Below are 14,212 nucleotides of genomic sequence, written 5' to 3'. Positions count from 1 at the left end.
TGTGGATTTCTTTAACAAAGCCACTGCTTTAGTGCATTTTCTCGGTCCAGAGGGGATGTCTGTGTGGTTACAAAGCAGTTCAACCTAGCCAGGTTAGACTAACCTGCAAAGATTGAATCAATTCAGGCTCAGGCTTTTTGAATGTCTGTCTCTGTCCTAAGAGTGCAGAATTGGACAGAGGAAAGGAAAGAAATAAAAGACGATAACAGTAGTTTTCCTCTGACTTCTATCAGTTTTGCTTCCCATCTCACCATGCATCATCTGTGATATTTTAAAATATCAGTACAGATGCATACTGTGGAACCTGTACAAGAGACCAGCCTTATTTGGTGAACACACGCCTTAATCAATCTTTTAAACGTTCCTAAATATACACAGTGCAGGTCCACTCTAGCAGAAGACCACCTTTCTTAAGCAGTGGAAGCTTCAATCCTTTGAATGGTTTTGTATGACTAGTCTCAGTGTATCTGATAAGAATGGTTTCATGGCATTTTTCCCCTCTTTTTCCAACAGGACAAATACCTTCATACAAATTGTCTGGCAGCCTTAGCAAATATGTCAGCACAGTTCCGTTCACTTCATCAGTATGCTGCTCAGAGAATCATCAGGTAAATATGAGCCTTTGAAAAAATATTTAAATTAGCCTGTGCCTAAGTTCAGAAGGAAAAGGACCTGAATTTTCTGTGGCTCAATACATATAATTAAAATAGATAACTGAAATTGGAATTAAATTGGACTTTTACTTTCCCTCACGAAGTTGTGGCTCAGTTTCAAATAAGTGAAAATATGAATCTTCTGACTTTTTATGTTCTTCATAGAACAGCTGTAGGAGTTGCTTTTAAAGTGATTGTCTGTATTACTTTATTTTTGTCTCTTGTTCTGTTATTACAAACGTGCAACGGGCAATTATTTTCCAGAATGCTGCTTTCAGTTTGGGTATATTTCTGCTTGCCTGGATGACAAAGGACCTGTTTTTTAAGTTTGACGAAATGTAGTCTCTTCTTTGCATGAGGTCTTATTAAAGCTGTTACATTTACTTACCTTATTTAAAAGTTTAAAATATCAGCCTTTTGAGTAACGAGTTAGCTCATATGCTGTTAAAAGGGTCACAGTTTTCATAAAATCCTAGATATAGAAGATGGGAAAGATAATCTTCAGAGTTCACCACATAACAGCGAGAGAGAGAGGTATAAGGGTAAGCAACAGTATAGGACACCTGTTTATTTTAGCAGCTAATCCAACTTGGTGCTCAAAAGAAAATAAATATGTCCTGTACAGTACAGTTTTGCTAGCAGGGGGCAAAATTATAATGCTTATTAAATATAGACTTTATGCACACAAAAATGTCCTTACTTAACAAGTATGCAGGAGTATAGTTTGTAAAAATTCATATTTATGAAAATAGGTATTTCCTTTAAATAATGGTTCCAAGGGGTTGATTTCTTAGGCCTCTCCTGTTTTTGAAGTGCTTTATTCTTTTGCAGTAGGACTGGAAGAGGCCTACTGAGCCATCGTGTATAGTCCTTTGAGTTTGCATGTAACCGTTTGTCTACAACAGCATCCATTCTGGCCTCTCTTGCACACCACATCATAGCCACAAAACACCTGGTAAAAAAAGAAAGTATTATAAAAAGAGAGCAAGAGAGAAGGCAGCAACAGTGCCATGTAAAGGAATTCAGTATATTAGGTCAGGGATACTCAAATGATCTCAGGAAGGGGACCACTGCTGTACTACAGGAGAAGGCAAACCTTCCCCCTACAAAAAAAGACAAAAAATCAAAACAACACTGACACTAAAAAGAAAATCCCCTTAAGAGCTCTTATCAATATGATTATGGAAAAAACTCCTTCCTAACCCCATATCTGGCAGTCAGGTTGACCCTATGCATGTAAGCCAGATCTATCAGCCTACATGGGAGCTGCTAGGAGCACCTCCCTTATACAGGTAACCCACCCAGAAGCCAACTTCCCTTTCAGCCTCTCGCGGGGATGCTGGATGTGCTGTCACTTATCCTATACTTTTATGACTTTCATCTTGAAGGAATGCAGGCTCCCTGCCCCACCATTTTGCCTGGAAGATCATTTCAGAACATCACATTTCTAATGTGTATATATTGTCTCCAGAGTTGGTTCACAATCAGTTTCTATCCATTTGATCTTGCACCTATATTGTCCTTTATGTTAAATAGCTCTGTGATGCTGTTTGAATCCCTTACTGATGAAAATACCTTCCACCATCATCTCCATGCTTGACACCAGTCTTTCTTTCATACCCAGTGATAACAGCCTAAAATAGGTATCCACTTTGCATTTTGAATGGCCTTACTTCCAGTGTCTATCATGTCTGAAACTCAGTCTGTCACCTATATGTGAAGCAGTCTTAAATAGCTCCCTTGCTGTCATTCTTACTCATTTCTCAATTCCTGGTCTCTTTAAGGGTGCCCACCATTCACACTTACCAGTATGTTTCCTCCAGAGGATCTAAGTCAAAATTTGCAGGTGTCAAACAGTACTGTTACTCACAGATGCCTTTGGTAGAGGGTATATATTTAATCCTCAGAATTTTTTGTGGCTTGTAATGCTTTTCAGAATATGTTGTTAATGAACTTCTTCATGCTTCAAAATTCTCCCTAGAACTGGCTTTCCTATGCTTCTAGCTGGGGCAGTCATCCCTTTCTATCCTCTAGCTGCTTCTTTTTTTACACCCTTCATTTTAAAATGCTTTTGCTACATTATAGCCAATTAATGCTTCCCCTGTTTGTGAAAACCTTTTCCTTAGTGGGCACTGGATCCTTCTCACAGGCTGTCCTCACCATCTGGAACAGCATCTCTGAGGCAGATTGCCTCCCTGATGATGTTTCTTAAATCTCATTTCAAGACCCAGGCAAGGACATGCAACACAATTAAATCCTCTTGAGTTGTTGCTGATTGACAATAAACTATGAAGTGGGAGGTGGGGGGTTGTGTTTCATCTTCATCTATTTTGTCATGTATAGGTTTCCCTTGCCAACCTCGGGTTTGCCAACCATGGTTTTGAGTATCCATGCTTCAGAGAAGGGGGGAGTACATTTGGAAAATACCCCACCATGCCCCAATAGCCCTGCTGGTGCCTCTCACTCCCCGCCCCCCACCCCACCCCCAAGCCTTGCCGGTGCCTCTCACCCACAGCCCTGCTCCCCCAGCCCTGCCGGTTTTGCCAACCATGGAAACTTTGGGGAACCTAACCCCTGTGGTTGGTGAGGGAAACCTGTATACTGATACTGCCTGTGATATATTTACTTGCTTTTATTTGTGAAGGATAATTATTCCATATTCTTATCTGGGAGATATGATACAAATATTGAAGTGTCTTGTTCCTCTTGGATGGCTACAGAGAATGTGTGTTTGGATTTGTTTTGCTTAATTCAGAAAACAGCAAGTTTTTTGTCATGTTTAGATGAAGCATATCAAGCTGTATGTCACAGACTAGTCTTGTATGAAGTCCATACAGTTAAAACCACATTTTAAATACTGTGCCCGGTACTGTTTTATGCAGAAATAAAAATGGAGGAGTTAGAGATATCAAAGAAGGTAATGTAGACAATGGAGAAAACATTTGCTTTTTAAAAAGAGCATAAGCCATTTTTCTCCATTTGTACAGCATCTCATGTGGTGGGTCTCCTTGGCTCAATGGTGATGTAAGCAACAGCAACAAGTTCACAAGTACTTTGGCTTCAGTGAGAGCTTTATCTGAGTAAAAATTGCAGGACTATACCTGGAATGTCGGTGATCTTTGGTACCAAGCAGAAAATTGTTCAACTACAACTGCCACTAAATTCAAAAGCTTTTGAAGGGGAGGAGATGGTTACTTTCAATCCTGTTGAGGTGCCATCAGGTTTGGGGCCACACTTACTAGATAGAAAGTTTAAGAGGACAAGTTTATTGCAACAGTGCGAGACAAGATGCAACAAATGAGTGTGAGCAACAATTCTAGACATCAAGGCAAAGGGGCACCACGAGCACCCGCTGGGGACTAACGTGTCCTAACACAAATGCCAGGAGCATGGGGAATAAGCGGGAGGAGCTCACATTCTTATTTGCTAGCACCCAGTATGACCTAGTCAGCTTAACAGAAACATGGTGGGATCTACTCATGACTGGGCGGTAGGTATTGAGGGGTACAGATTGTGTAGACAAGATGGTGTGGGTAAAAGGTGGGGGTGTAGCTCTCTGTTAGGGAGCAGTACACAACTTCCATTGTCAAGGCGGGGGTAGAGGAGGGGAATACCGAGGTATTGTGGTTCAGGATGGAGGGGGGTCCAGGGGAAAATGACTTGGTAGTGGGGGTCTACTACAGACCTCCTCATCAGGATGATGAGCTAGACCTGGTATTCTCCAAGCAGCTCTCAGAGGCTGTTCAGGCAAGAGAGGCAGTGGTCATGGGGGACCTAAATTACCCGGACATCTGCTGGGAGGAGCAGACGGCCAAAACAAACCGCTCACGTAGGTTCTTAAACTGCATGCAGGACCTCCATCTAACCCGGGAGGTGTCCAGTCCCACCAGGGGTAATGCCTTGCTAGACCTGGTCTTAGCAACAGGGGATGATCTTGTGGGTAACCTGTGAGTGCACAGTAACCTGGGAGATAGTGACCATCATTTGGGTACAAGTCAGCAGGCCCGGATGACCTCTATCCATGGGTGCTGAAGGAATTGGCTAGTGTCATAGCTGAGCCACTGGCACGGCTGTTTGAGCACTCATGGTGCTCCGGCCAGGTCCCTGAAGACTGGAAAAGGGTCAACGTGGTGTCTATTTTTAAGAAGGGGAGAAGGGATCAGCCAGGTAACTTTAGACCAGTCAGTCTTACCTGTATCCTTGGGAAAAAGCTGGAAAAAATCATTAAAGAGCGCATTCATGAAAGCCCAGCGGGGGAAATGATGCTGAAAGGAAACCAGCATGGGTTCATCATAGGTAGATCCTGCCTGACAAACCTTATAGCCTTTTACGACCAGGTCACACACTGCCTTGATGCTGGAGCTAAGGCTGATGTCATCCACCTGGCCTTCGATACAGTTTTGCATCCTATTCTCTTAAGGAAGCTAGCAGGCTGTGGAGTGGAGGCTTACACAGTCACGTGGGTGGCCAACTGGCTTAGGGACCGCATCCAGAGAGTGATGGTAGATGGGTTGTTTTTGGCCTGGAAGGAGGTGGGCAGTGGTGTCCCGCAGGGTTTGGTCCTTGGACCGGTGTTATTTAATATCTTCATCAGCGATTTGGACGAGGGTGTGGAGAGCACCCTCTCCAAGTTCACAGATGACACCAAGTTATGGGGCAAAGTTAACACACCGGAGGGCAGGGAGCAGATACAGGCTGATCTGGACAGGTTGGATCAGTGGGCAGAACGAAATAGGATGCAGTTCAACAAAGATAAACGTAAGGTACTCCACCTAGGGAGGAGGAATCCCCAGCACACCTACAGGTTGGGGGATGTTCTCCTCAGCAGCTTGGCGGCTGGAAGGGACCTTGGAGTCATAGCTGACTCCAAGATAAACATGAACCAGCAGTGTAACGAAGCCATCAACAAAGCCAGTCGCACCTTATCGTGCATTAGCAGATGCATGACCAACAGATTGAGGGAGGCGATGCTCCCCCTCTATGCGGCACTGGTCAGGCCGTAGTTGGAGTACTGTGTCCAGTTTTGGGGCTGCACTTCAAGAGGGATACGGAGAATCTAGCAAGGGTCCAGAGGAGGGCCATTCATATGATTAGTGGCCTCCGTGCAAGACCCTACAAGGGAAGGTTGAGAGATCTGGATCTCTTCGGCCTTCACAAAACATCTGAGGGGGAGACCTTGTAGCCGTCTATCAGTTTATCAAGAGAGGACAACAGGGTATTGGTGATGCGCTATTTACTAGGGCACCCCTAGGAGTAACTAGGAATAATGGGTACATACTAGTGGAGAGTAGATTCAGGTTAGACATAAGGGAGACATTTTTCACAGTAGGTCTGGCCAGAATCTGGAATGGGCCTCTAATAGAGGTGGTACTATTACCTAACTTGGAAGTCTTCAAGAGGAGGCTAGATAGACACCTGGCTGGGGTCGTTCTGACAGGGGCTGGGGGTCGGACACGATGATCATTTGTGGTCCCTTCCGACTCTGCAATCTATGAATCCATGAAACAATTGGAGAATAGGAAGTAAAGACAAAAGGGTAACAGGAATAATGTCCTGCTTTTTTTTTTACATAGTCTGTTCTAAATTAGTGTTTTAAACCATTGCCCCTGTATAAACATTGCTGTTACTACATAATAAGAGAAGAGGCAATGAAAATAGCTGAAATTTTAAATCAAGTATAAAATACAGCGTAACATCCTGGGCAGGTTGAGGTGCTGAATTATACTTAACTCTTGTAGCCCAGATAGATATGAAAGGTATATCCTGTGATTCAAAATATTACAGACTGCTGAAAAGTAGGTTTGACCACAATAGGTAGCTGAGAAACTGCTACAAGCACTGTAGCAGCAAACAGCAATGACTCTTCAGGGAGCCAAACTGTCATGAAGGAAGGTTTTTAAACAGATTTTTTTTTTTAGTTTTACGAAGAAAGTCATTCTTATTATCTAGAACAGGCGTGGCTAACCTACAGCACTGCTGGCACAGGCAGCCTCTGTGTGGCATGTGGCAGATGGGAGAGGAGATGGGCAGTAGCATGGCAGATAGGGCAGGATACAAAGCAGACTGGGCAGGGAGGACAGGGAAAGAAGTAGAAAGCCGAGTAGCAGATAAAGCAGGGGTAGGAGATTAGGGTGGTGCTTGAGGAAGGTGCAGGGCTAATTTGTGGCATGCTTGCCAAAATGTTGCCCTGCGCTGATCTAAAATATCACCCACCAAGAGCAATAGTGGGAGCAAGTGTATACGAGAACAGTGAGTTATTTGAGTGGGTATTGGCTTTGTGTGGGTAGGAAAAGAGCAGATGGGCATACAGTTGTTTTTAGCCACTGTGATTAAACTTCCTGTTTCAGCACTGATGGGCTCAAACTGCTCCATGTTACCAAATTGTAAGAAAACAGAGTGATATTTATATTTAGGTTCTTATTCTGAACCCATCACCAGAGTACAAGCATCTCTGTGAGCGGAAATAAGCTATGGTATAAATAATAAAAATGCTTATGCTATGAGGGGCCAAGGAGAGAAGGGAGACAGGGCTATGCCGCTAAACATATATTTTAAAATATTGGATTTAAAACATAGTAGCTATAGACAACTTGACTTAAAATCTGCTTAGACATGCAAGCAAGCATGGTCATAGTTTGTTTTGGCAGATTCTGTAATAATTTTTCCTTAATGTGAGAACTAATTTACTTTCCGTGCAAGCTTTTTCTTAATCATCTTCTGAGTAGATACTTCTAATTGTTTTAAATTTTGAAGACTATTCTCCATTAAATACTGACTGAGAATGTCCAGGGTAGTTTGCCTAAGGTCCCAATAAATATAACTTGATAATATTGGATAATTTACATCTCATTCCTGCAGGCGTAAATTGACTGATTTGTGTAAATCTTTTTCATCACATGCAGCTGCTGGAAATAAAATTTGATGAAATAGATGCATGATAATAAAATCAGAGGCATTCATCCAATACAAGCTACATCCTCTTCAGGAGATGTGTGTGCATGTGCAGCCTTTCCCATTTTTATTATTCCAGTCTTTTTGTTTACAGGTTGCTATTAGTTCTACAGAGACTATTTTTGCAGTGGGATAGGGATAACGTCTCCTATCCACCTCTCATGAATTTGTAGGGTGCTGACAACTGTCGTATCTGGAATGATACGGTACTTTGTTTTAAAAAAAAAAAAAAAAAGCGTGGGTGTCATTATTGTCAGGTAACTGCCTGAACTGCTCAAACCAGCCTTGTAGTAGCTAGGCGACAAGACAATCAGCTGTGTGGCTACTACATAACCGCAGCCAGGGGAGCCTTTGTTTGCTTAGTTTACTGAGGCCTGTAGTTTCAAATGTATTTATCCTCCCTTATTCTGTGTACAGTTATTAGATACTAAAATTGCAAACTCAGTGAGTGTATTACTGCATTATTAGTATAATGTGGGTCACTTAAAGACCACAGCTCATCTGGCCACAATCTCATTGGCATGCTTCAGAGCAGTTTTGACTACTACCTGAAGGCTGTTTTCAATCGTTTGTTAGCCAGGGTGTGTACATGTAAAAAGTTTAAATTTGAATACCTGGATTTTAACCTCCCTAACCTATGTTGCACTGTACTGAATTGTCACAAAAGGAAGAATATGATCATTAACAGCAAGCATACAGACAGAGTATTATAGGATAAGTGTTTTGTCCTATATGCTGTCTCCTAAGTGCACACATGCCACTAGAGGTTGTCAGACACTTCTTTAATTGAACCCACGCACACACTTGCTAATTAATTTACAGAGCTCTAGAAGCAGTATCCATCATTCCTTGCACTCTCCCACCCTATCGCTTCGCCTACACACTCCCACCTGCTTGTACCAGTAGAGAGCTGTACTGGCTCTGCCAATCTGTGTTAATGAGAGAAATTGGGAACTTCAGAGTGAAATATAAAAGGGCGTTTTCCTCTCGCATATGTATAAAATCAAAGGAATGTTTTAACTTAGCTGAGAAAGTCAGTGCTGTAAATAGAAGGCAGGAAGGGGGATGGGCATAGCTTGAACAATTTACATCCATGAGAATTATATTGTCAGGCGAAAAGTCCAAGGTGATAGTGACTCTAGGTTAGCAGTAATTAGGCAATTCTCAACTTCCACAATTTGGATCACCAAAGTAGACTGTAACATGCTGGAGTTAAATTGCATCCCATCCTGGTTTTGCCCGGGTGGTAGTGATATAGAGTGGGGGTGGGCAATTATTTGGGCCTACGGACCTCATAGAAAGTTCTGGGAAGCTGTCACAAGACAGGTCAGCACCCCCCCCGCAGCAGCTTACCAAACCTCCCTATATGGGATGGGGCCACAGGCAATGGGGATCCGGTGTGGGCATGGATGATAGGTTCAGCTTCCAGCCTGCCCTTTTACCCTGAGGAGGGGCTTGGGCAGACTCTCTGATCCCTAGCAGGAGCCTGCTGGTTGCGTCCACAGTTGATGCCAGTGTTTGCCTGATACACAGGCCAGGAGCTGGTGTAAGCTGAGGGGATGTGCTGTGGGGGCAGGTTTGGGGGGATGGGAGAGGGAGCCAGAGAGAGGCAGCCTTGCCCATGATGAGTGGTGGGGGCTGGTGCTGGGCACTGGCAAAAAGCAGGACCCAGCAGCAGGCATGCTCACTGCTGCCAGGACCCTTCTGTCTGTGGACCCGTGGAGCCCACTTTGGGGCTGGTCTGTGGCTCCTCCATGCTGCTGCTGCCCTGCAGGCCTGGGAATTCCCAGGAACCTGCCAGCAGCATCTACAGCTGATGCCGGTGCACACCAAGTGCTACTTCCCGCGCATGGGACGGGGGCTGGCGTAAGCTGTGTATGGGGCCAGATTGTGCCCATCAGCCCAGCATGACAGCAGCCAGAGCTACCAGCTCCATGAAGGCCCGATCCTGTGACTTTGCAGCTGACAGCCCATGAGCTGGATGCAAACAGTTGGCAGACCGGAACCAGCCCATGGGTCGTCTTTGCCCACTCGAGTATAGTCAGCTGTGCCTATGCCAGTGATTTGTTTGATGCAAGGAAATCCAAAGGTGTTTCCTGAGGATCTGGAGAGTTGTCTTGAGAGTTTCACTGAGTGACATTGGCAAAATGACCTTCTCTGCCATCAGTCAACCATAAAGCTGCTGGTGGTGACGGGAAACTTTCTCAAGTCTCATCCTGGGCTCCGACTTCTGAATTACTTAATGTTCAAGCAACGTGTCATGAACTTCTTAATGTGACTTCTACTTGAAAGAGTGGTGCAGTGTGCTGGGTGCCAGTGTTTGAATAGTATAGGACATTTGCACTTGGAAAGCTTTCTCATCTTTTCACTTTTATTTTGACCAAGTAATTGAAAAATATTCTTTTTCTTTTTTTCTCGATATTTTTGAATGGTATCATAAGGAACTTAGACAAACCATTCTGTAGTTTTCTTTACAGGTGTATGCTCAATAGCATTTTGCAGAAACATGCTTTTCCTGGTATGAATGCTTGCTGCTATTTTTGCAATTTCCAATCTTTAGCTGTCCATCTTACCTTAACACTAGGGTTGATTCTTTTCATTCTTTAATTTTTCCCCTCATTTTTTCCACTGGCAGCATCTGTTGGTTAGCCTTAGAGTTTAAATATCTCTGAAAAATGAAGTGCTTCAATTATTTCTTCAAACTATACATTTTATGCTGTATTGAATACAGTATTGCTTAGGATAAAAGAAGATTGAAATTTCAGATTGAAGTATTTGCTTCTGAGTTGATTGCTATGGGCTCTTTTTGACATGTGGAAAAAAGAGATGGCTCCTGGATGATGCTGAAAATGTTTCAGAAAGGCAAGAACTTTGATTGCTGCAGTAGGATAGAAAATGTCCTGTTTTCAGGATCATCAGTGGTCACTTCTTCTATTTCAGTACCAGTCCCTTTCCTTATTTTCTGTGTGCTGCACACAAAGGGTGCTTGCGCCACTTGTGGTACATCCGCTGCAGGTTGGCTACCCTTGACTTTTCAGTACTTACAAGGAGTGAAAAATAATTTGAACCAACTAAAAAGAAAGATTTTTCATAACACTCTTCTTTTGACTTGGGACTTGACCTTTTTCCTCTGTGAAAGTTTAAAGATAAGACCATAGATGAATCTTACTACCTATTTTATAATATTGAGTCCTATGAACCCGTAGTTGCTCTCTTAGAATAAAACATTTTGTACAGTCATATAAAAGATACAGAATCTGATTCTTTGTTTCAGTGCCTTTCTTGAATGATGTTCCTAATACGTGTGAACAAACATATCAGAGTTCTAGCTGCAAAATGTAAATAAGTGGTTAAAAGAATACCTACTGGCTATGATCTGTATTTTTAAAACATCTTTTTCCTTTGTTATTGCTAGCATCTTACATTTTTTATACTGTTAAAACTGAATGTTGGTTCTCTCATTTACCTGCTAGTATGTAGGCTGTTTATCAGAGGTCATGGTGAAATTAAAATCCTGGAATTATTAGCGTGAAACTGTAGTGGGAGATTAGACCTCTGAGATTGCTTAATGAAGTTTCCTAACAGTGATATGTCCGAGTCATAATTACGAACTCGGCACTCTTTAGGCTGCTCACATAGGGAGCAAACAAATTGCTGCACCATCCTGCTTTCACCAGTGAGAGCATTCTAGTTTTCCTGCTTCTTATTTTTGTTCCTTTGGTCACCATGCTAAAGTGAAGCTTTTCAAGATGTCTCTTCCTATTTTGTATAGGCATAGCAGTAGACACTAAGGCAAAAATGTGTGAAATAGAACTACTCACAGTCAAACTTGCTTCTCAAGAAGAACTCAAAAGGGAAAAACTTTATTACTGCATAAATGTTTGAGGCAAAACTGTTCTTTTTTCTAGTTCTCTTGATGAAAAAGCTAAATTAAAAAACTTAGCAATAGCTCTTGATTTTGGATTCTTTTGTTTATAATGGAAGGTAAAACTTAAAGGGTGCCTGTAGACATGCAGGAAGGTTGCTCTGATGCATTGTAATTACAACACATCAGAGCAAACTCAAGACTGCTGGAGTGTGTTAATTAGCATGCTCCAGCCAGCCTCTGCACCTCGTGTATCAGTGTCCCCATGCTTCAAAAAGGCAGCGGGGCTGTGGTGCTGTAACTGAAGCTCATTCACTTTATCTAAAGGTTGGACATTAATACACAAAACTTTGAAGGTGCTTTAATTAAAGTGGCTTTTGGAGCCACTCTGATTAAAGTGCCTCCTCCTCCCTGTACCCCAGTAACATATAAAAATGCCGATTAATACCAGTCACCACTGAAGCACTGAGGGTAATGGAGGAGCTTAGCAGGCAAGTATGGGTGAGTGAAGACGCCATGTTTAAAACCTCGTAAGCTGCGTTTGGGCTGCAATAGCTCATAGAACTGTTCATAGTGGAAATTAATTCCATCAAGTTGGAGACAGAATATTTTTTAAGTAAATTTTCCTTGTACTTCTGTTGAATTCAGGACATGATACTCTGATATTTTCATTCATAATTTTGAGGAAAAACATTTATAGTTAAAAAAATATAAGCCTTCATTTTTTAATAGTCATTTTATGTGGAATTTTAAACTTCACAGTCTCAGGAAGATGCCAGGAAGCAGAGTTATGTAATACTTCTGCATCCTTATTAGAACATGAGAATGGGCATTCCTGCACTATTGTCCCAGTGGCCTTGCTCTCTGCGGGCGATTTGTAAGAGATGCCCAGCATCCCTGCAGTTTAAGGACACGGGAGCTTGCGAGTGCTAAGTTCTTCTGGACAAGCACTCTTTCTTTTTACTAGCTAGTTAAATGGCACCCAGTGAACGGGCTTTTAGCTGCTACTATAATACAAATTAATAACATGGGCTTAGTCAGTCACAACCCAGATTCAAATTCTAATGGGAGTTTAGTGAACCTTGGTGTATGGATCTCTCAGTTTATCCTTTAATGGAGAAATTTCCATAGTGGAAACTCTTGAGAAGGAGAATGAATTCTGGTAAATACAGCAGCATTAATTGACAGCAAGTCCTTTAATTACACATGTGTAACCAGGGCGCCTAACCCTTGTTATTTTGAGAGAGGAGCAGAATAGATAGGTCTGCTGCAGGCAGGAGTTTGGGGCCAGCTGTGAGAAAGTAGGGAGTCAAGGAGAGATAAAGATGGGAGCTACAAAGCTGTAAGCAGTGGGATGAGCAGGCTGCCTTGCACTCAGCTGCTCCAGGGAGCCAAGCAGTAGTTGAAGTCCAGCTGAGCAGACTGTCTCAGAAGGGAGCAGGCTGATTTTATGAGGAATTTTATACAAGGCCAGCTGGGGAGAAAATGTCAATGGAAGGGTTGGAGCCCCGGTACTATAAGCACGCATGGCTCTTAAGCCAGAGAGGGCTGCCTAGAAATGAACTCTGGAGGTTGAAGCCCTGAGGAACAGAGGCTGTGGAAGGGAATCCACAGGCAAAATGCAGGTATCCAGGAGAGCTGGAGGGAGCCAGCTCAGAGTGGGAGAGAGTCCGCTGAGACGCAGAAAAGATTTAAGTACTTTAGTTTGGAGGAGTTTGTTTGTGTGTGGCCATTGGCCCGCAGGGCATTGGTGTGGCTATAGGGAAGTAGGAGGCCATGAGCAGGTACCCTGGTGACTGAAGAACCAGAGCCTGAGAGAGGCTGCACAGAGGGGCAAGGGCCCGCAAAGCCAGGTAGGGCCTGGCGCCTGGTGCAGTACAGCCAGCAGAGAACATGCTAGACAGAGGACAGCTCCAGAGTGAGAAACAGAGAGCTAGTTGGCTGGAGCTAGTTATAAAGAGCAATGCCTTGCTCAAGAACTTAAGTACCAAGACCAGACCAGAACAAGGAGGCCCAATAATGATGAGCAGGGTAGGATGTGGCACAAGGCTTATTCTGCTGGATCTGAGGGTAACCTCCCATCAAGGCACAGCAGATGAGGGAACCAGGGCAGCACCCTGGGAGAACAGAGAGAAGCAGAGTCAGCAGAGCTGGTAGGTGGATCCTGTTACAGCGTGCTTTAAGCTAAACTAAAAATGAGGTTATGGAGAAAGCCAGTGCTACTGAGTTCTGGCGCAATACTGACAAGTGCAGGGTGCTACACTTGGGCAGTAGTAACCAGCAGCACACTTATAAGATGGGAAACTCCCTCCTTGAGAGCACGGAGGCAGAAAGGGATCTTGGAGTCATAGGATCAGAAGTAGGGTTGGAAGGGGCCTTGTAGATCTTCAAGTCCGACCCCCCGCCTGGTCATTATTGACTCCAGGATGAACATGGGCCGACAATGCGAGGTCACAGTTGGCAGGGCTAACCGGACCTTGTTGTACATCCACAGGTGCATCTCAGGTAGGGCCAAGGAGGTGATCCTCCCCCTCTACACGACACTGGTCAGGCCACAGCTGGAGTACTGTGTCCAGTTCTGGGCGCCGCACTTCAGGAGGGATGTGGACAACGTTGAGAGGGTCCAGAGGAGGGCCACCTGCATGATCCGGGGACAACAGGACAGACCCTACAATGAGAGACTGCGGGACCTGAACCTGTTCAGCCTTCACAAGAGAAGGCTGAGGGGGGACCTGGTGATCAT

The 14,212-nt window shown here is 43.7% G+C and overlaps 1 protein-coding gene and 1 long non-coding RNA gene across 2 annotated transcripts in view; one reads left to right on the top strand and one right to left on the bottom strand.

The window, feature by feature from the left end:
* The window catches only part of DYM (dymeclin), a 400,582-nt gene that overhangs the window by 200,338 nt on the left and 186,032 nt on the right, over positions 1–14,212 (top strand). Inside the window, exon 12 of the mRNA XM_019518147.1 lies at positions 514–608. Coding sequence (XP_019373692.1) covers positions 514–608 — 95 coding nt within the window. The remainder of the gene's footprint in view (positions 1–513; positions 609–14,212) is intronic.
* On the bottom strand, positions 1,338–4,172 carry LOC109298020. Its single transcript, XR_002097496.1, has 3 exons — positions 4,030–4,172; positions 3,750–3,754; positions 1,338–1,348 (listed from the first exon to the last, which is right to left on the bottom strand). It is a non-coding gene; the product is annotated as an uncharacterized LOC109298020 (long non-coding RNA).

The sequence above is a fragment of the Gavialis gangeticus genome, unplaced genomic scaffold (assembly GCF_001723915.1).
Source record: "Gavialis gangeticus isolate Ggan-Ray unplaced genomic scaffold, GavGan_comp1, whole genome shotgun sequence".
Classification (NCBI taxonomy): Eukaryota; Metazoa; Chordata; order Crocodylia; family Gavialidae; genus Gavialis; species Gavialis gangeticus.
Note: the sequence above shows the minus strand (reverse complement) of the source record. Positions and strands in the feature narration are given on the sequence as shown.